The sequence below is a fragment of the Triticum dicoccoides genome, chromosome 3B, assembly GCF_002162155.2.
Source record: "Triticum dicoccoides isolate Atlit2015 ecotype Zavitan chromosome 3B, WEW_v2.0, whole genome shotgun sequence".
Taxonomy (NCBI): domain Eukaryota; kingdom Viridiplantae; phylum Streptophyta; class Magnoliopsida; order Poales; family Poaceae; genus Triticum; species Triticum dicoccoides.
The window spans coordinates 419,023,786-419,045,877 of NC_041385.1; the positions used below are offsets into that span (position 1 = coordinate 419,023,786).

At 44.0% G+C, this 22,092-nt stretch overlaps 1 protein-coding gene across 1 annotated transcript; it reads right to left on the minus strand.

Moving 5' to 3' along the window:
• Positions 1-230: 230 nt before the first annotated feature.
• LOC119276278 (CTP synthase-like) lies at positions 231-6,948 on the minus strand. Its single transcript, XM_037557308.1, has 21 exons — positions 6,831-6,948; positions 4,720-4,799; positions 4,547-4,633; positions 3,859-3,909; positions 3,648-3,765; positions 3,501-3,557; positions 3,336-3,400; positions 3,077-3,160; positions 2,938-2,988; positions 2,783-2,845; positions 2,651-2,697; positions 2,495-2,564; positions 2,345-2,407; positions 2,160-2,249; positions 2,041-2,079; positions 1,698-1,925; positions 1,476-1,561; positions 1,323-1,371; positions 1,142-1,222; positions 969-1,062; positions 231-860 (listed from the first exon to the last, which is right to left on the minus strand). Exons 1-21 carry the CDS (start codon positions 6,946-6,948, stop codon positions 658-660), a joined length of 1,824 nt encoding a protein of 607 aa, XP_037413205.1. The 3' UTR covers positions 231-657.
• Positions 6,949-22,092: the final 15,144 nt, after the last annotated feature.

A 22,092-nucleotide genomic window follows, 5' to 3' on the forward strand; every position in this document is an offset into this window, starting at 1 on the left:
CACTGCTAAACTTCTCGACACATGATAATCCAAGATTCCAAATTAATATAACCATCTGAAGTCAAACTTCTCAATATTTGATGAAATATAGATAGAAAAATATGCTGATATCCACGTCAAATCTATACGGCACGAAAATATATTATATGATTAACCTAATGAAACTAATTTATTGTTTTATATGTTACTACAATAAAATTTCCCTATAGGCTTAAAAGCATGCAAAGCACTATAACAAAGCAGTCAGATACATGATATAAAGCATCAACTTATTTGTGCAAAAGCACAAAACCGCGTCCAAATACAAACTGCCGAACACCCAAATTCGCTTACATCTCAACACCAACTCTCGAAACAAATACAACGTCCAGCCTTTCCTTTTTCAGATATACAGCACGGAAACTCTTCTTACCTACTTCTGCTGTCTTGTTACAGAAATTGGTAGAGAAGAGAAGAAGCACACCACTCACGCAGATCCAGCTCGGTTCTTTCACTAAAAACCACCGAACGAGCACAATCCCCTGCAGACAGTCCACATCGAGTACAGAACTTTTTCTTCCTCGAGCGACCATGGTAGCTTAGCCAGCCACGACAAAACTGATTCAACAACCAACTGCAAAAATGTAAAAAAGGAGGGTGAGAACATCCTTGAACTTGCTAGGCATGGACACCATTCCCATTGGGATAGTATGTTCCATTCGCTACACCATTGGCAAGCTTCTTCGCATGCCCGTTTGTGTTTTGGTGTGCAGCCGGCGTGTATGGACCATTGCTGAATTGATGTTTGCCAGGAATCACATGGCCATTGGAGCAGCCCTGCAGCACTTTGTCCAATTGCCCAGATGAGGCGGCGATTAGGCCTAAAATGCAAACGAGGATTAACATATGGTTTTTAAGCACATGTTTCCATTTCAAAGCATGATAGGGCAAATGTTCCTCAACAGGTCAACAGACATCAAACAGCTTACCAACAAATAGTGGAGAAGGTTTCGCAGGTCTTGACTTGAATTCAGGATGAAACTGTGCGCCAACGAAATACTGGTGATTGGGTATCTCGATTATCTAGAAAATTAGCAACTTGATCAAGGCGTGAGTGTTTATGAAATGAAAGATTCTCAAGCAAGTCGTGGTTTAGTCAAACCTCCATTCTCCTGTCACTCTCATCTTTGCCAACAAACTTAAGTCCAGCGTTTTCAAATTCTGGCACCATATCAGGATTCACCTGTGAAGAGAAACATGTCTCAGACCAACGTGAATAGGCAAGAACTTAATGTACTCGTATGTTCATCACAGCTATAAACACACAATTATTAAAGCCGGACCTCATATCTGTGCCGGTGCCTCTCATCGACATAGTCCGCATTTCCATACCTAAAAAAATAGTGAGAAAGCTCACAACTATGTAAGGAGAATGCTAATAAAATGAAACCTAGGCATAGGGAAATGATTATGGAGAAGGGACTATATACACTCACAATTTAGCTGACTTGCAATCAGCAACCTTGAAGAATGTCCTCCTTGATCCTAGGCGCATTGTGCCACCCATATGTGTTTTGGAACCCTAAAACAAAAAAGAATAGAAATCTAACTCCAAAGTATGGATGGGACTGATAAAAAGTTGCTTTGTTACCATTAATTTTTATGGCAACCAGCGTGATCATTAATAACAGAAGTTGTGAATTTCACAAAATAATTACCTCAGGCATAAAAATAACACATGGGGTCTTGGCATTGGGGTCAAATTCAGTGCTGTTCGCATGAGGGAGATTCATGACATGCCTAGCAAACTCTACGACAGCCATCTGCATTCCAAGACATATACCAAGATATGGTACATTGTTTTCACGGGCATACTTAGCAGCCAGAATTTTTCCTTGAACGCCTCTATCTCCAAAGCCACCAGGTACTAAAATGCCATCAGCACTCTGAAATGAAAGACCTTTAGATAATCATGATGGAAATTAAAATTTGACACAAATCATACACGTGGCACCATTCAGCTTCGAGTGTAGAACATTTTTGGTGGTGAAAAGTCCTCACCTTCAATAAATTCCAAGCTGCTTTGTAAGCATCAGGTGCCTAAGAAGAAGAAAAAAGGGTCGTGTAAGAAAAGAAAACAGCCCAGATCGAGCAGATAGAACAATAGGAGACTGCCAAACCTCAATTTTGGTAGAGTCCTCAAGGTCTGTAGAAGCAACCCAATCAACAACAAGCTTTCTGTGGCAATAAACTGAAGCATGCAAGAGGGCCTACAATTGTGCAATTGCATCGGATTCGACTGTTAGACAGTAGCAAACATTTAGAAGCCATAAAAGGCTAGTATAGCTGTGCAAATCTAACTCACTTTCAACACAGAGAGATAGGAATCAGATAGACCAGTGTACTTTCCAACCATAGCAATGCGTACCTGAAATGAAACCATTAGTCACTTGGAACTAATAAGAATAAAAAGACTTGAGGGCAACAGCCAACAATCAAAGTGGGAAAAACTAACAGTATCCTGAAGGGTGTCAAACATAGTAGCTCTTGCAACCCATTCATCCAACTTTGGCTCACGAGGAAAGCTGCAAATGTGTACACGTAAATATTTATTGCACTGACACACTACAGCTTGAACAAAAACGTACTGACTAGATATTTATAGGCAAACCTTTCAAGGTTCAGAACTTTAAGAATAGCTTCATGCGCCTTTTGGTCCTATGGGACAAAATAGGATTCAGCACTAAACAGAAATGTTGAGGAACCAAAAATGAATTACTACAGAGGATGAGATGTGCTATACCCGTAGCAACAAAGGAATACGCCAAATATTGGAAACATCATACAGAGTGACAATGTTTGCTGCCTACAGAACAAATTTGTTCATGAGCTATCAGGGGAAATTAGCTACCAAGAATATGAAGCAATCACTAACAATAACATTTACAGTTCAATTACCGGCACATGGCAGAACTGGGAGAGTTTCTCTTTCACATTTTCTTCCAGTTCCTGTCAAATACAAGTGCGAAAAATGAGATTAATAATACAAACAAATATAAGTAACATACAACATCAAAGTAAATAAGGGCTAACTAACCTTTGTACTGCGACAAGCTAAAATATTTGGGGTGAGGCCAAGTCCCCTTAAACCACGCACACTGTGTTGAGTCGGCTTGGTTTTCTATCAAAGTAAATAAAAATGACGAATATTAGGCAGTGACATTAAAATGATTTTGTTCACCTATTAAGATATACTACCTCTGTAAACTTTTATAAGACCACAGTGACCTAAAACGTCTTATAAAAGTTTACAGAGGGAGTACATCGTAAAACAATAAACCAGGGAATTTGGCTACCTGTTCACCAACAACATTCAGAACTGGAACAAGACTGACATGCACCAAACAGAAGTTACCAGGTCCTGGCAACCAAAATAATATCCAAAAGAAGATAAGTTCCCTCTAACCCAGCAAAGACAGTACAGTTTTTTATGTATCAATATAAATGTGTAAGTTCCTCACCAACACGATACGAGAATTGACCCAAAGCTTCAATAAATGGCATAGATTCAATATCACCTGTAGCAGTAGTGAGAACAAAATCAAGCTACAGACATCAGCTAATCAACATAAATAAACAAATAAAATAACTAATTATCTCATGCCCACCAATTGTTCCACCCAGTTCGATCACACAGACATCAGCTGGTCCGCCCATGCCATCCACAGGTATCATAGCAACACGCTCGATCCAGTCTTGTATGGCATTTGTAATGTGTGGCACAACCTTGATGATCGATAGGTTTAATGATAAGCACTTGAAGAAACATACATACAGTAGTTACCAGGAAAAAAATGGTGTGCATAATGTGGTCCTCACCTGGACAGTCTTTCCCAGGTATTCCCCTTTCCTCTCCTTGTCAATAACAGACTGTCATGAACAAAAAAAAGCAAATAAGAAATTTCAGAACAGCTTGGTATGAGAAGCTTTAGCTTCAGATGTTGTAATAAATTACTCTGTTATCCCTGGCTTTCTGACTGAGATTATTCGGTCGGAGAAGCTTTCGTTTAATGAAAAAAAGCCGAAAGGCGAAAGCTCTAAAAAAAACTGTATTCACCATGTCACATATTAGACATGCTAGTGCCCATATATATCCTTGTTGTTCAATAGCACTCCCTCCATTCACAAATATAAGATGTTTTGGATATTTCAATATGGACTACATACGGACTGAAATGAGTGAACAAAAACACTAAACCGTGTCTATATACATCCGATTCAGAAAAAAGTTACTAGAACATCTTATATTTGTGAATGGAGGGAGTACTATAAATTCTCTTCATTCTTAATGTACTCTGCACTCTAGTGACATAACACAACAAATACATCCTTTTCCTTCCTATGAAGTACAAGTATATCAACGTCAACATCGACTGAAACGTTTAACAATTGTTGAATGTTTGGATGCCCAAGAACTGAGGGTGTGGCTTTAAATACGCACTGTTCCTGATTGCAGACCCGAAAGCCATATAGATAAAGTTTTAGAATGAGAAAATAATTAGCTTACCTGGTAGATCTTTCCAGTAGTTATATTATTGTCCCGGGTGAGTTTAATATCAAGAAACCTCTCATAATTCCCAAGATCCAAGTCCACCTGCAAGATGCACAAGACAATACTTGATGAGGTGAGCAAACATTCCCTAGCAATTGTCACACTTGGACTTGGTCCTATGTCAGTACCTCGCCACCATCATCTAACACAAACACTTCACCGTGCTCGAACGGGGACATAGTCCCAGCATCAGTGTTGAGGTAAGGATCTGCATATTGAGATAAAGCAAATATAAAATGTCAAGCTCATGAGGCCAAAAGCAAGCAACTAGGAGCAATCAAGCAAGTATTAGCTGGCCTGCCGCCACCAGTTCTACAAGGCAAAAGGAACAATCAAGCCCCAAGTGCCGCAATGGTACAGGAAGCCACAAGGCTACAAGATTACAACAGCAAAAACAAAGCAGTGTTTAGGTGATACTGGATAAGAATAATTAGGAGCAAACAAAACATGTAGTATGACAATGAATCAAGTCAAAGATTCCAACACGCTAAGCTGGCATCTAATGGTTCGTGACACGGCCATATCTAGATCAGCATATTCTAAACAGCATCCATGAGGCCTGCAGAGCACGAGGCATCTCAAAGACAAATACGAGGGGAGGGGAAACCCAGTCTTTTTCACACCACCTGTTCCAACTTCCTACCACGGACACAAAAGGATGAAAACATATCAGCTCAAATCTGAGAGTTTGTTCAGATATTTGGGAACTCGCCAAGTAACTTGCAGAGATCATTGTCCGGAAATATTGGCCACAGATTGCATCGGCATAAGAGCATCTCTAGCAGACCCCTTAAAAACGCCAAACCTGTAAAATTCCGGCGAGTTTACAGTTCCAGACCAATTTTGTGTCCAGAACAGACCCCTTAAAAGTTCGCGGAACCGTAAATATTTTACAGGACACCGTAAACGCGAGCGTCCGACCCCTAGTTCTACAGGTTCGAGGACAATATACAGGCCACGAACCGGGTCCTTCCGCCGCCTCTCTCCGCGCGCCGCCGTCCGTACCACCCGTCTCCAGCCGTCGATTTCTCCCTGCTCCAACAAAATTCTGCACTGCAAAAGAATCGAGCGCGTGCCTGCGGCCATGGCTGATCCCGTTTCGTGCTCGACGCGAGGAAGAGGAACGGGATGCGGCGGCTCCGTGACACCGGCGGCTCCGTATTTGACAGCTATGACGAGGGAAGCTATATATCGATTGGCCATGGCGACGGGTGCTAGCTAGCTAGCTCCTGGGTCGATCGATTAGCTAGCTAGCTAGCTAGCTCCTGGATCGATTCCACGCCGGCGCTAGCTAGCTTCTGGGCCAATTCAAGCATCGACGGTGACGGCGATGCTGGGGCGCTTCGCGGGAGCCATCCTGGACGTCAGCGGCACTGTATTTGGCCTCTTTGTGCGCTGTCCGCGGGCTTTGTAGGAGCGAGGTAGCTGGCCGTGGACACGAGCGAGAGGAAGAAGACGACGTGGGGAAGAATATACGCCAATATTCGGTTTTACAGTCTAAGTTTAAGGGGTCTGCTCGGCCGCAGCTCAAAGCAACCCTTAAAATGCGTTTTCCGCGAACTGAAAACCGCGTTTTCAGTTTCACGATTTAAGGGGTCTGATAGAGATGCTCTAAGTGCTAGACAGTGAAGGAAAAGTCAGAAGCTTTCTTTCATGGGCCACCATTGTTCAGTTGAGACCTCAAACATTTATTCCTCGCCCCAAATCAGCACCGCGTAAAAGATCTTAGTAGCCCCCCGAGAAGGTCTGCTACTAAAGTAGAAACCGGGGCCGAGTTTCCCTTTGCTGGTCTAAAAGCTCTCTCCCACTAGGCCACTAGAAGCAATCTCTTCAAATGGAAGATATAATAAAATCTGTCTCTCACGCGCGCAGAAGCCAAAGATTGGCAAGGTAATCAACATCACATATCCACTCCTACACCACGACCCCTAAAACCCCGGGCGGAATGTTCGAACGAGGGGCTTTCCACCAGACCCAGCCAAGAATCCCGGGGCGGGGCCTCCCTACACCTACTCCCACCCGCATCCTTGAGCCGCACGAATCGCTCCAAAAAGGGAAATGGAATCGTAACGAAAGCAAATCAAATCTTTCCCCGGAAATCGGATCGAGGGCGGGCGCGAGAACCACAAAGGCAACTCCCTCCCGGTAAACCCCAAACAGCGCCTTTTCAGGCTCCTGAAAAGGCGGTTTCTTGAACACGAGGAAGGAAAACATCGCACGGCCGGCGGCGGGCACGTACCGATCTTGATGGACGTAATGCGGAGACCGCACGCCTTGAGGACGACGCCGATGCTGCTGGCCGTGACGCCCTTGCCGAGGCCGCTCACAACACCACCGGTGACCAGCACGTACTTCATCTCGCCGGGAATCTCCGCCGCCGCCGCCGCTGCCGCCGCCTCCTCCTCCCGAATCCTTCTGCACCCAAGCCCGGCTGGCGCGCGTGCTCTGTTTATGAGCGCTCGCACGCGGACAGTGGAGAAGGTTTTAGCAGGTGACTGGGGTAGCGCGCAGCCGTTTGGGAGGGGAGGAGGAAGGAACCGGGGGGGAGGCAATGGAGGCGCAGGGGATAGAGCCACGAGGGAGAAGGGCTTTGGACTATTTATATTCCGTCATTTTTCTAATTTACTTTCCTCCCCATCTCTTTTACTTAATCTTCCATTTGTCGGGGTTATGTTTACTCGTGATCGCTTTGGAAAGAATAAGAAAGGTGAAATGAAGTGCTAAAAAAAAAGAAACGTGAAATGGAAGTTCAAAAAAAAGGTAAAATGGTGATTTCTTGCATAGTAATGTGTAGGCATTTTTTTTAGTTTTTACGTGCATATACTCACTCCATCCGGTGAAGAGTGTACATTTGGCTCAAAAATTTGTCCATAAAAGAATGTACATATATCTTCGCAATGCACTTTAAAGTGGAAAAAAATGTTTCTCTCTCATCACGGTAATCAAGACCAATAGCATTCTACACATGGTCTTCTTAATTTCTACATGCATTTGTTGGGGGTTGGGTAATTAAAGAGAGAAAAGATGGTGGCTTGAACTTTTCCAATGCATTCTTCACTCCACTCCATAATTTGTCTTAAAATCTCTATATGTACACTTTTCACTGGACGGAGGGAGTAACACGCACATAGCCATAACTCAAGACCCAAATAGGTCCACGACTCCACGTGCATCTCATCTGTGTTGCCGCTTATCCTCCTTCTCACCCTCACTGACGGTGAACTCAATGCTCACATAATCACAACGCGTTTGAATGTTATCAATTATAACGTGTTTTCCTCTCTCTCGACATAAGATGAGAATTTTGTTTTCCTATGAGGCTTTGCTGATGAGTACATGCGTGGTATAGACAGTTTCTTTTGTCTCCAATCTGATTTTGATGTAGTGTTCATTTTCAATCCAGACCGACACCGGTACGAAAGAAAGACGGATCGTACGCTATTAATAAAGGTTGCACCCTAAATAACATTCTAAAAATGGTTAACAGGTAAACAACATCATATTCGGATTGTACATTTTTTTAATCAAATTCCATGTATAACATATCAAAAATGAATTTAGGGTTTAAAAGATATGAATATTTTCTAAATGCACCCTAAATAGCATTCTAAAAATGGTTAACAGGTAAAACAATATCATATTCAAATTGTACACATTTTTCTAATCAAATTCCGTATATAACATGTCAAAAAGTTAGGATTTCAAAACTATGAGTATTTTTAAAAACCATTTGAATGTGCCCAAATAAATATGTAACATTATTTTTAGATGGACTACGGGTTGATTAACCAAAATATCAAGGTGTGTTATGCAAAAAGCGAAACGTTTTCCCTGGCTCACTTAAAAGCAGGTTGATTAACCAATATATCATGGGATTCTCTACAAAAAGTGAAACATTTTTCTGGACTCACTTAACAGGGCTATGAGTTGATTTCCAGAAACAATAAGGGGTTTTCTGCAAAAAGCACGACAAACGGGCAGGAAAACACTTTGTTTTGTGGAAACCCCCTAATATTCTATTAATCAACCCATTGTCCTGTTTTAAATGAGTCTATAAAAAAGTTTTAATTATTGCAGAAACACCCCTGATATTTTGGTAAATTAACCCGCAGTCTAGAAAATAACATTATATTTTTTAGGCAGATTCAAAGATTTTGAAACAGTATCCAGCTCCATCACAGATTGAGAGGGGGAGAGACGAGTGGATAGCCGCCCTGGTTTGGGGGTAGTTGCGAGTAGAGGGAGAAGAAAGAACGAGACGTCCCGCATCACCCGGCCAATTTGGAGGAATGACCAGGCATTCTAATATATATCTATATCTATAGCTAATAACAAAAGGAAGGTGTGTTTCTCATATTTTTTAAACCCCGAGTCCATCTTTGACATGTTACATATGGAATTTGATTAGAAAAATGTGTAGAAACTAATATGATGTTGTTTTACCTGTTAATCATTTTTTAAATGCTATCTAGGGTGCAGTCTTTATCAATAGCGCATGATTCGTCTTTCTTTCGTACAGTATCGATCCAGATTGGAAATGAACACCTTAGCAAAACAAGATTGGAGACGAAAGAAACCGTCAATAACCACACATGCATGCCTCAACAAAACCTCACAGGGGGAAAGAAAGCAAATTTCGCATCTTATGTCGAGAGACAAAAACACCTTAGGATTGAGCATATTCAAATGTGTTGTGATTGTGTGAACACTAAGGCTACCGTCGGCGAGGGGTGAAAGGAGGATAAGCGGCAACACAAATGAGATGCACGTGGACCTATTTGGGTCTTGAGTCATGGTTATTGGGTTAGGGGCGTGTGGTATTTCTTTCTCCCGATATAACACACAAGCTCTTTTGCTAGTGTGTGCATACTAGTTCACACCTAGGAGAACTCTATCTCAACCGTTGCCCACATGCATTGGGATGAACTCGATGAAAAGATAAAATCGTCCCATTGACCCTGTTTTAATAGTGCGTCAGAGTACAATGGGCAGTAGCCTGTCAGCTAGACAGCAAGGGAGAGAGTGTCATCTCATTGGGTTATTCACAGGGCACCCATATCCCTACGTCACCCTGTCCACCTCCCTCTCATTCCTCTCTAAATCTAGATCGAGTCATCTTTCCCCTGCACCACGACTAGCAAGTGCCCTTGCTCCTTTTCCAACATGGCTCCTCCAAATTAAGTTGCCATCCTCCCCGTGGCTCGTTGCCCCTATTTCTCACAGATGAGAGCCACCCCCTCCCACGCCTCTCTCCTCCCCTAGATACTACTTCACCTCCGCGCCCCAGATCTGACCCCCATACCTTATTCCTACCACACAGGATGCACGAGCTCGCAATGGCTCCTCCCAACCAAGGATCAAGGTCGTCTTGATCCTGGAGAGCATCGTCAACATGGCTACCTTGAGGTTAGTATACTCTTCATGTTGACATGCCCAAGCCCTAGTGGAGGCTGACGGTAGTGATGCGTGCACTCCTGCCTCCTCTCCTCAGTAGATCGACGATAGTTCTGAGGTCAATGGCCACCGTGGCGCACCACTTGGTCTCCGGGGACGATTATCACATGGTATGCGCCCTCCCCATCTATCTCCCTCCTCTCTAGAGCATGGGGTGGATGGATTTGTCCAAGGCCGGCCAAATTTAGTCACGACAACCCCCTACCATTTGCATCAACCTCCATGGTGCCAGATGAGCATCAGCCTCGGTGACCGACAATAGTCTCCACGGCACCACGACCTGCTGGGCCAGATGAGCAGCAGTAGGGCTCCACCATGGTGCCACCAGTATCCATGTCAAGATCCTCGATGATGAGCGATTGATCTATAGCACAGAGGAGCCGACAGCAAGGTGGACGGAGCAAGAGGCGGGTATTTCCTAATGTTTTCCTAATCTCTCTCTCTCCCTCTCTCTCTCTCTCTCTCTGACTTACTCTCTCGAACAAGTTCATTCATGTTATTATGTCCCTATCGCCTAGATGTCTGGTTGTTGCATAGAGTTCAATTAGCAATCACTAATTCACCATATATAACCCTGGGCCATGCATTCACATTCATGAACACGAGTGCCGCTGAAAGTGCATGTAGTCCCCATGTGTGATTTTGGTAATTAATGACAATCCTTACAGACTAATGTTTTAATTAAGATGTATTTGAAGGGAAGTTCCATAGGCAATGAATGAAGCGTATGTGATGAACTGATGAAAGCCATCAAGATAAATATATGCATTGAGGTACATGAAATTGACAATTTTCTTGTTATTAAACAAAATCACGTTCATATGGATATGCAAATGCAATACAATAATGATTATGTAGCTATTAAATTCTCGCAAGAAGATATTGAAAGAACTTCTAATGATGTTGAAGGTATTATTAAACATTGTGATATGATACAAGTTCAACTTAAACAAATGATGAGTGTTCAACAAGATTTATACACCATATGGTTAAATTTGTTAGGAAATGTGATGCTTATGTTTTTACTAGAGGAGGTGTTTCTACTCAATAATCCCTATATCCAGAAGGACATCCTAGGAGAGTAGAACAAGATTCTCAAAGTACTGATAGCCATGTTGCCCGTTCACCTAGAAAGAAAAACAAAAGGAAGTCTAAACATGTTAAACCTGTTAGTGATAGTTCTACGGAACCTAAAATTGTTGGGAATGAAAGCCAAGAGAATCCTAATTATGTCTATATTTTGATGCAGAGACTAAAAGTGGGGAGGAACAAGAACCAATTCAACTTGATGATAATAGTGATGCTATTGAATCTGATATGTAAAATTAAGTAAAATAGAATCTAATATTGTGCAAGATGTTCCTGTTCTAGCTAAAAAACATAGTAAAAGAGATAAGGTAGATACAAAACATGATAGATAAAGAGAACTATGAGTCCAAAAACCTATGCATTTTCCTAATGAACTTTGTAAAACTAGGGATGAAGAACAGTTTGCTAGATTCGTTGATTTTCTTATATCTCTCCACTTGCAAACTCCTTTGGCTAATGCTATTGAAGTTCCTCCTTATTCCAAGTACACGAAAGATATTGTCATAAATAAAAGAAAGATTACAAATGCTAAAATATCTACTAAGCTTGCAAAATATTCTTTTGAAGGAAAGATTCCTAAAAAAACTTGGAGATCTAGGGGTACCAACTATACCATGCACCGTTAATAATACTTATGTTAAGTTTGCTTTATGTGCTTTAGGTGCAGGTGCCTTTCTACCTTTATAAAAGATTTAACTTAGTTAAACTTATACTCACTGATATATCATTGCCAAATGGTTGATAAAACGATTCTATACCTATATGAATTTGTGAGAATGTGCCTGTTATGGTTTATAATCTTTTGATTTTAACGGACTTTGTTGCACCTGAGATGCCTGAGGATGACAACCTATCTGTCATTCTTAGTAGACCTTTTCTTAGTACTACATGTGCTATTATTGATTGCAACAAAAAGAAGGTTACTTTTCATGTCAATGGGAGCATATATTTTCCAAAGAAGATAGACAAAAGAAATGTTTCTCGAAAGGCTACAAAAATTATGACCATCACTATTGGAGAATATAAATTTCCTATTATTCCAGTTAAAAGGGAATATCAAACTATTATGATTGGAACCATACCTATCCAAGTTGAGGTAACATAAGTGTTATTTGAAGTTTGTCGGTTTTGTAAATTATTTGTTAATTAAGACTGATCACCCTAGTTATCAAATATTGTTCAAAAGTGCAAATATATAAACTCTGAAACCTTCTTACTTTCCCTGGGGGAATAGGTCTAGCAAACATGTTCATTCACTGGTGGAGGTTGCATCGAGCGGACCATTGCACATCCCCTGCTCTAGTGGGATTTCCATGCGATCCCGAGTTGACCCAACACAACGCAGCGAAAAACACATGATAGGCCTGGTTGACTACTTCTTGAGAAAAATGTCATGATGAAAACAAATCGCATATAGAAAAAAGCGGAAAAACACATGAAATTTACAACTTGCCATGCTCTGGATGATAAAAAATGACATGCTATATTAAATGCAGTTGTCATCAACTAATTTATGAACTATAAAATTACCATGGTTGGAAAAGACTTGACATAAGAATAGACAGAGGAATCACCATTTTTCAAATTGACATGCTATCTACTATGGACATTGCTATAAAAAACATTTAATGGGAACATGCTAGTTCTAGGAATAGACATAAAATTACCGCATGGACAATGTCAAAAACATTCCTACAAATTTGGCACAGGAATAGACTTGTTGGAAAAAGTTTAACACAAGTCCAAAATCACCATATATATCAAAATGTCCATGCTCTAAATAATGAAAATTCCATGCTACCTAAATTAAAATTGTTATAGTCTACTTATAAAAATGCCATGGTCTAATTATTAAAATTGTCATGCTCAAGAGAAATAAAAATGCCATGCTACCTAATTGAATATGCCATGGTCTACTTAATAAAAATGCCATTGTCTAATTACTAAAATTTCCATGGTAGCTAAAAAATTACCATAGTATACTTAGTAAAAATTGCCATGAACTAAAGAATAAAATTATCATGCTACATAAATTGAAACTGCCATGGTGTACTTAGTAAAAATGCCAAGTAATAAATGCTAAAAAGCTAAAGTACATATACTACAATTGCACACGAAAAGACTAGGAAAAAATGTTCTCTATGAAATATAGTGCTCTAAAGGATAAAAAAAATTGAATTTGCATGTTGCTAAGGTAAAAAAAATACATTTTCTCTTAAAATGCAAACAAAAATGTCATGATGTTTTTTGATACTCGGAGTGACAAATCCTAATCTCGATTTATGCCAATTCAACAAACACCTTCGGAGATACCTGTAGAGCATCTTTATAATCACTCAGTTACGTTATGACGTTTGATAGCACACAAGACATTCCTCCGGTATCTGGGAGTTGCATAATCTCATAGTCAAAGAAATATGTATTTAGCATGAAGAAAGCAATAGCAATAAAACTGAACGACTATAATGCTAAGCTAACCGATGGGTCTTGTCCATCACATCATTCTTCTAATGATGTGATCCCGTTATCGAATGACAACTCATGTCCATGGTTAGGAAACCTTAACCATCTTTGATCAACGAGCTAGTCTAGTAGAGGCTTACTAGGGACACGGTGTTTGTTTATGTATTCACACATGTATTTAAGTTTCCGATCAATACAATTCTAGCATGAATAATAAACTTTTATCATGAATAAGGAAATATAAAATAACAACTTTATTATTGCCTATAGGGCATATTTCCTTCATCTACCTCCTCGTACGTAGCCGACTAGGATCCATGTACCCTAGGACCCCCGATATGCTATATAAATCGAGGGGCTAGGCTCGTAGATAGACATGCTGAAATCTCTTGGTACTTTGTACTCTCGATAAACTCTAATAAAATCACGCAGAAGCAAGACGTAGCGTTTTATATACTCTGGAGAGGCTAAACCTGGGTAAATCTGGTGTCATTGTTACCATCACCATCAAGTAGCCTAGCTTAATATACCCTACCGAGGAACTACAGGTTAGATCTGACAATATGTATACCCCCATTGCAATGTTCGCATAGTTAGCTAGTATCTAAGCAAAAATGCCAATTGTGAAATAATTAATTATTTGTAGTCAACTAAGAAATACTATGACGGGCCAAAGATTGACATGTTTCCCTCTAACATTTTTTGTTCTGGAAACACCTCCAGTTATACAACATATGCCACGCAGGGCGGAAAACTATTAAGGAGACAACCATACTATGAAAACTAAATTTAGCAATCTTGTGGGCCACCATATTGGCTTGACGCTTAATCCTCAGAAGTTTAAAAATATGGAGAAGCTTAGAAATGATTAATGCTTTCTTCTTAAGATCAACAAGAAGGGACTTGTCAAGATTTTCATTTGCAAGCAAAGAAGTCACAAATGCATAGTCAGTCTTTAAAATATAGGTGAGTGAAGAGTGATACCAATATAGAGACCGACAATAGACGCCTTAAGGGCATCTCCAACGGTGACCCACAAATTTTCTCCCGCATCTGACCGCTGATCGGGGGGGGAGGGGGGGGGAGGGGGGAGTCCGGGGACACGGGTGAGGGAGGCTGCCATCCAACGGTAGCTGGATACATCCGGCCTTCCTCATTTTTTTAAGTCCGCACGGTCAAATAGCCACATACATAGGGTACAAATGTTTAAATAGCCGCATGCAGCAATTGTTCTAATTTAAAAAAGTTTAAATATTACATTCCAACATTGTTTTTCCCTTTAACCGCCCACTGATGCTCAATCATATGTTTCTTCAACTGCTCGTGAGTTGGTCGATGCCGAATTTGTTGATGCATTTGAATAAACTCTTCAAATGTGGCCGGATTTTGGTCTGGAAATTGGATAGGATCACACATGTTCTCAAATTCTAGAGCTGCGTTATCATCCTTATCCTCATCCTCGATGATGATGTTATGCATGATCACACAATATGTCACCATCGCCTGCATCATCACCGTCTCATCAGAGTACTCCTCCTCGTCCGACGAGCCGTCGAACGTCTCAACATACTGCTCATATATGTACTCTAAATCAGAATCCATTACTAGGAAGAAGCTAGAAGGGAAAACTGTTTTTAGCTCCGAAGATTCATCGATTAGTTGCCGGACATGGTGAGTATAGCAGTAGCGGATGGTACCTGACGGGGCGGTCGGAGGACATGGGTTGGACGATGACGGAGGAGAAGCGGGGTGGAGCCCTTCTGAAGCGTTGGAGGTGACAGAGACGTAGAGTTCCAACAGGGGTGTGGCGTGGTGACCGGGGTGGTGGAGCGACGACGAAGACAAGAAAGAAAGAAGGAGAGAAAATGGGGAGGATGAAGGTGCGGGATCCATGAATGGTTTTGGGCGGCCCGAGGGTTTCGGAGTCCTACGTGTTTGGTGTCCAGACTCCCGCAAAGCTCTCCCACATTTGTCTCCGGCTTGCGCGAGAAAAAGCGTCCGGACAGCCCCGCGAACCGATACAAACTCGCGTTGGATGGCTTCGGCGGTCCGGACAGCATGGTCCAGACAGGTACGGGTAGTTTGCGGGTCCACTTTAAAGATACCCTAAACACCGCTTCATCTACACTGAAGCATCGCCCAATAAACCTATGACGAGATGACTACATCACCCGAATAGTACCTCGCAACTACCCCACACTTGATATATATAAGGCGCACGTGTCGTATTGTATATTATGCTTTTACAACAAGACTTTGAAGAACATCTTATTCATAATTACAGAATATCAACTGTCGGAAAATGCCTCAAAAAAGTTTTAAAATTTGTTTCACGCAATAATTGATAATTGTTGGCCGAAGAATAGACCTTGGAGTGCCTTGCATGTAAATCAATAGACGGCCGAGTATTGTATTTGCAGGTGTAGATGCGAGATCGAGCGCATTAATTACTTGTGTTGGACTTCTTTTTGGATACCCAAACTCCGTGGCTCATCGTTGGAAATCTTATCATTCCTAGTCACCAACAGCGCATCTTGACACACGAGGTATAGACACCTCTCCTACCTGGCATCATTATGGACAAGTCGATGGGTAATGTCGTAATGATCAGCATGTTCTTGACAAGAGACGATTTCCCGTTTTTGTAGCTGCGATACCAATGCATATCATGGTAACATTTTAGCCCGCCATTCCGCATCATCCATGACGACTCGACTGGGTCAATAGTCATTAGTTAAGTACTATTCGGTATCTTAAGAGCAACTCTAGCAGGCCCCTTAAAATGCGGAACTGAAAACACGGTTGATAGTTCGCTCGTGGCGCCATATACGGGTCGGAAACGTCCGCGAAAGAACAGAAACCGAAACCATACCTGTAAATTTTGAAATCAGGACTTCGCGGGAGAAATAGAACGACTTCATAGTTCTTGATCATCATATATGTTTCATACATAGACTAAATTTAACTAATAGCTAGGAGGAGAGACGGCCACCACAACCCTACAACCAAAAATTGGCTCACCGGAGCCATCCGGGTGCGGTGGCGACGCTGCGGCGGCGGGCTTCAGTTGTCGTCGGAGTCGGAGACGAGGTCGATGTACATGTCGTCCTGCGCCTTGGCTTCGCGACGCCATGCTTCTTAGTTGTCGATGAACTCCTTCTCCTTCGCAAGCCCTTGCTCGAGGAGGACGTCGTCGAGCTCGGCTGCCCGTCGACCACGCTCCTCCGCCTCCTCCTCCTCCCGTGCACTGCTTGCGATGATGGCACGCTCGAAGATGTCCGCCTCCGCCAGGGGGAGGAAGTCCTCCGGCCCGATGACGCCACCGCTCGGCCGCACCGGCTCCGCCTCAAGCTCCTGCTTCAACGTGCGGAGGCCCAGGAGCTCCTTCGACTCCCTTTTCACTGGTATGAGGAGTGGCGTACCACGGGAACTCAACCCCCCGGCGGAGGAGCTGCCCGCGGCGGATGAGCTGCCTGCTCGTTAGAGGTCGTACTCCTCCGTCTCGCGGAGGAGGAGCGACGGCGGTGGCTGCAGGCAGCGGTTGGTGTACTTCTTGGCCGCCCGCTTCCTTGCGCTGTCCGCTCTGACACACCGCTGGTGCTCGGGGTCATCACTACTGCCGGATCTACGGCCGGAGCTCCACATCCCATGCCACATGGTGGCTTGCGGCGGCGGATTCGACTCATCGGCGGTGAGAAATGCGGGAGGGTATTGGGGAATCACGGCGGTGGAGGATAGGGTTTCGACCCGTATCGGCGTCGCGAACCCATAGATATACCGCGTGCGGCGGGCGGTTTTGTGACGCCCGGATAATTAAGCTATAGTAAACCTCTGCTAATGATGCCACATCACCTCGATTACTGTTGCTAATCTCGCGTTAGTTCAAAACCGATTCAAATTCAAATCTGAATTAAGGCAAACGACACAAGTTTTCAAACAATAAAACTAAAATGTTCGGGTTGTACCAAATAATGCTTAGGTAATTATGATGGAGAAACCACCCTTTTATAAAATGTTTAAATACGCAAATGTGAATGAAACAGCAGCATAACCAATTTAATAAATGCCTTTTATTATTTATAAAATGTTAAACTATTTTATTTAGTTACCCAAATTAATGTGACAGTAATAAATATAGTAATACTAATTTAGAAACCATTTGTGTATTTTATAAAACTGTAACCATTAAAGAAATAAAATAAACAGAAAAGAAAAGAAAGAAACAACTACGGTGCGTTGGGCCCTAGTGGCCACAGCACACACAGTGCCAGGCCCAGCCCACACCCCCACTCATCCCCAATCTCTTGCTACAGGGAGGCAGGGGATCGTGGCGGGCATCCGACCGGCCATGGCAGCACCATGGCGCGTGCCGGTCATCCCCCGGTCCCCCGGGACTATAAGGCCGAGTCCCCATGCCCTTCGGCGAACCCTAGCGCAAATCCTCTCCCTTCCCCATGCCACTTTCTTCCTCCCCCACCATGGTTGTCTCTGTCGTCACCATCGATCCGTCGCCCACGAAGCCACAGAGCGCTCCACGCCGTACCGCCATGTCCAGGAGATCCACCTCGACGTCCTCTTCCTCCTCACCAATTGCATACGAGGCCAGGCGCTCTACATCGTCGACATCGACTTCGTCTTCTTCATTGGTGCTCGGAGCTCGCCGCCGATGATTCACCACCTACTGTAGCTACTAAACTCACATCGGCCTTTCTTGCACCTCATGGTGAGCTCCCGGTCGAAACCCCTCTCCTGCAGGCTTGGTTCGTTGTTTCTACTACCATCGCCACCGTAGCTCGTTGCCGCCGTTGCACTTGCTACTGCCACGCTCGTCACCGGCCGCCGACACGGCCGAAGCTCCGGCTACGCCCGCTAGGGCCGCTGCTTATCCATGTTGCGCCCTCACTTCCACGCCGCCGCTCGCCCACTGCTCCCTGTGCGAGCCCGCGCCCGCTTGCTGCTGTTCTGCTGCATCTGCTGCGCCCCGCCCCGCATACCCCGCGCTACTTGCTCTGCTGCTCGCTGCCTGCTGTGGTGCTACTACTCCTGTCGTTGCGCCTCCGCCGCCTCGCGCTCACCGCCCCGCGACCGTGTCCCGCGTGTGTCACCCCTGCGTGCCCCGCGTCGGCCACACCCCCCACGTGCACCCACTCGTGCGTGGTCGCACCCCTGTGAGCCGCCGCCGCTCCCGGTGCTGCCTCCACCCCCTATTGCTGCTGCTAATGCCCCTGCTGCATGCTACTTCGCTCGCCGTTGTGCTACTCTGCCTGCTGCCTCTTCTGCCGCCGTCGTCGCTCATGCACTGTTGTTGCGCTGCCGCCATTGCTGCTTTGATCTACTGCTACGTAGTCGGCCGCCGCGCCCCGGACAGCCCCGACTGCGCCCCAACCCCACTCCTCGCGCCGCTGCGCCTCGCTGCGGCCCCAGTTTGCCGAGCCCGGGCCAGCGTCCGCGCGCTCCCTTCTCCCCGGGGCTCTGCTCGCCGTGGCGCCTGGCGGATGCCCCCGCCCGCGCCCGGTAGCCCGCCCCAAATGGCCTCTGGGCCAATGGCAGTGGGGCCCAGCCCCTTTGAAAAAATAAATAAAAGAGAAACAAAAATGTAAATAATGTATATATATATAATTAGTGAATTAATTAACTTAATTAAAACTAGTTAATTAACATAATCACTTCGTTTAGTTAGTTAATTGGTTAGGTTATTTAATAGGTCTATGACAGGCGGGACCCACATGTCGGTTTGACCAGTCAACGGCCAACGTTGACCGATTATGTCGTAATGATGCAATAATGATTTTTCAAATTAGATTAAATCTGTTAATTCCTGAAAATGGTTAAATCTTTATAAATTAATATAAAATAATTCGTAACTCGGATGGAAAAACTTTCTACATGAAAGTTGCTCAGAACAATGAGACGAATCCGAGTGCGCAGTCCGTTCGTCTGCCACACGTCCCTAGCATAGCGAACATGCAACTTTCCCCCTCCGGTCCGTATGTCCGAAAACACGAAACACCGGGAATACTTTCCTGGATGTTTCCCTCCTTCGCCGGTATCACCTCCTACTACGTTAGGGCACACCTGGCACCGTTACTTGTCATGTCTTGCATCGATATGCATATGTTTGCATTGTATTTATTGTTTCTTCCCCCTCTTCTCTCGTTAGACACCGAGACCGACACCGCTGCTACTCAGTACGACTACGATGTTGACGACCCCTCCTTCTCGGCTGAGCTTCCAGGCAAGCCCCCCCCCCCTTGATTTTTTTGACCAGAAACAGTAGGAAAGGCTCCTACTGTGTAACTATATTAAAGAAAATAAGGCAACTGTACAGTGTGGATATTTACATCAGGGGGGGTGGAAGAGGTTGGGGTTCACTTTGTGACCCACCTAGAAGAAAAAATTATTAAGGCCCTAGTGTAAAGAGTTAACAAAATCCAGCACTAGAGGCCTATTTGCCTCTTTGACCCTATGTTGCAGGAGTTCAAAGTCCTTTTTGAATCTATCCAGCCACGAGCGAAAGGATGGGTCGATTGCTCTGAAATGCTTATTGTTCCTTTCGTTCCAAATGCTCCACGCGGCCACAATGAATTTTTCAAACAACATTGGCGTGGGGTGGTCCCTTTTTTGGTCTTCAATGGCTTGTAGCCGACCCCCGAAAGGTTCCCAGTTGATGTCCAGGGCTCACTAGCAACGTTTACTAAACGTGCACGTAAAGATCATGTGCTCGACCGTTTCTTCTACGTTGCGCCCACAGAGCAGACAGTTGTGGTCGTCTCCAATATTGTAATTGTGTCTCTTCAGCATGTTCCTGGTGTTCAGCCGATCGTGGAGTAGTAGCCAGTCAAAGACTTTCAATTTCATGGTACATTTAGACTTCCAAAGCCATCTAAAAACTTTGTGAACCTGGATCTCTTTGAAGAATAATTGGTAGAAATCCTTTGATCTGTAGGTAGATTTGCCCCAAATATAGCTCCAGACATCCAAGGCCGATGTCGTTGGTTGGATGGATGAAGCAATTGCCTGGATTTGCCTGACCTCATCGAACGCTTGGGGGGAGAGTAGCAGGTGAAAGACCATTCCAAGCGAAGTGATCCCCAAGAAATCGTGTATAGAGATATCTTCATTGATTGCGTAGGAGAACGCCCGAGGATGTGAGACTTGGAGTAGCTGATCAGCCCAGAGATCTTTCCAAAATAGGACCGTGGAGTCACAGACAACATCAACTTTGGAGATCCAGCGAAAAGTTGGTGTGAGTTTAAGAATGTCGCACCACCAGAAAGAGCCAACCAGATCCACGACGTGCGGGGTTCGCTGATCATAATAAGTGTCCCAAGTGAGTTGCACCCATGGAATATCCAGCTTGTTGTGGAATTTGTGTAAAAACTTCAAGAGCAGAGCTTCATTCTGGATTTTGAGGTTTATCACCCCAAGCCCTCCTTTGTTCTTCGGCTTACAAACCATGTCCCAGGCAGCAAGTGAGTTTGATTTCTCACCTTGATCAGTTTTTTTGACCCAGAGACATCTTCTCCGGATTTTATTCAGTATCTCAATGAGTTTAGGTGAGAACTTTAGTGTACACATAGCATAGATAAGAAGCGACGTGACTGCGGTGTTGAGCAGCGTAAGCTTCCCAGCGTATGACATGAGGGAGAGGGTGGAAGAAAGATTTCGTTCCACCTTGCTAACCAGAGGCATGAAGTCAATGAGGGAGGGCCTAGAGGTGCCAAGGGGCAGGCCAAGGTAGGTGAAGGGCATGGATCCAATAGAGCAGCCAAAGATTGAGGCAGTATCTGCAGTCATCTGCTGGTCCAAGTTGATGGGGATCAAAGTAGATTTATGGAAGTTAAACTTCAGGCCAATGGAATGGGCATAATCGGACAGAATGTTCTTGATAATAACCGCTTGTCTAGGGCAGGCAGGCATGAGGAGAATCATGTCATCAGCGTATTGAACAATCGGGTAATCCATATTACCATTGGAGGGGAAGGGCAGATGAATCAGACCTCTCCTAAAGGCGTCATTGATTGCTGATTGCAGTAGGTCAGCCGCGAGGACGAAAATGAGAGGGGAGAGGGGGTCGCCCTGCCTAACTCCACGCTTGCAGTGAAATTGGCAGCCCGACACACCGTTAAGAAGAATGGACGAGCGTCCGGAACAGAAGATCAAACGGATCCAAGACAACCATTTATCATTGAAACCCATGTGTTCATAATGTTGATCATTGCTTCGTGCTCAGTGGTGTCGAAGGCTTTTGCGAAGTCTAGCTTGAGGAGCACAATTTGTCTTTTGGAGGCCTGGCATTGATGAATATACTGAAATATCCAGGCCAAACAATCTTGGATGGACCTACCTTTGATGAAACCATATTGGTTTCGATGGATGATGCGTAGGATTACTTTTTGCAGTCGGTTGGCCAGTAGTTTAGTGATGAGCTTAAGGCAACAGTTACGTAAAGTGATCGGGCGGTAGTCATTAACTGTGGTAGGAGAGTCATTCTT

Coding starts and splice junctions, on each gene's coding strand:
- LOC119276278 (XM_037557308.1), bottom strand. CDS start 6,948: ATGAAGTACGTGCTGGTCACCGGTGGTGTTGTGAGCGGCCTCGGCAAG. Junction 2,565..2,650: donor AAAGTTCTGAACCTTGAAAG/GTTTGCCTATAA, acceptor ACACATTTGCAG/CTTTCCTCGTGAGCCAAAGT. Junction 1,063..1,141: donor AGAGTGACAGGAGAATGGAG/GTTTGACTAAAC, acceptor CTAATTTTCTAG/ATAATCGAGATACCCAATCA.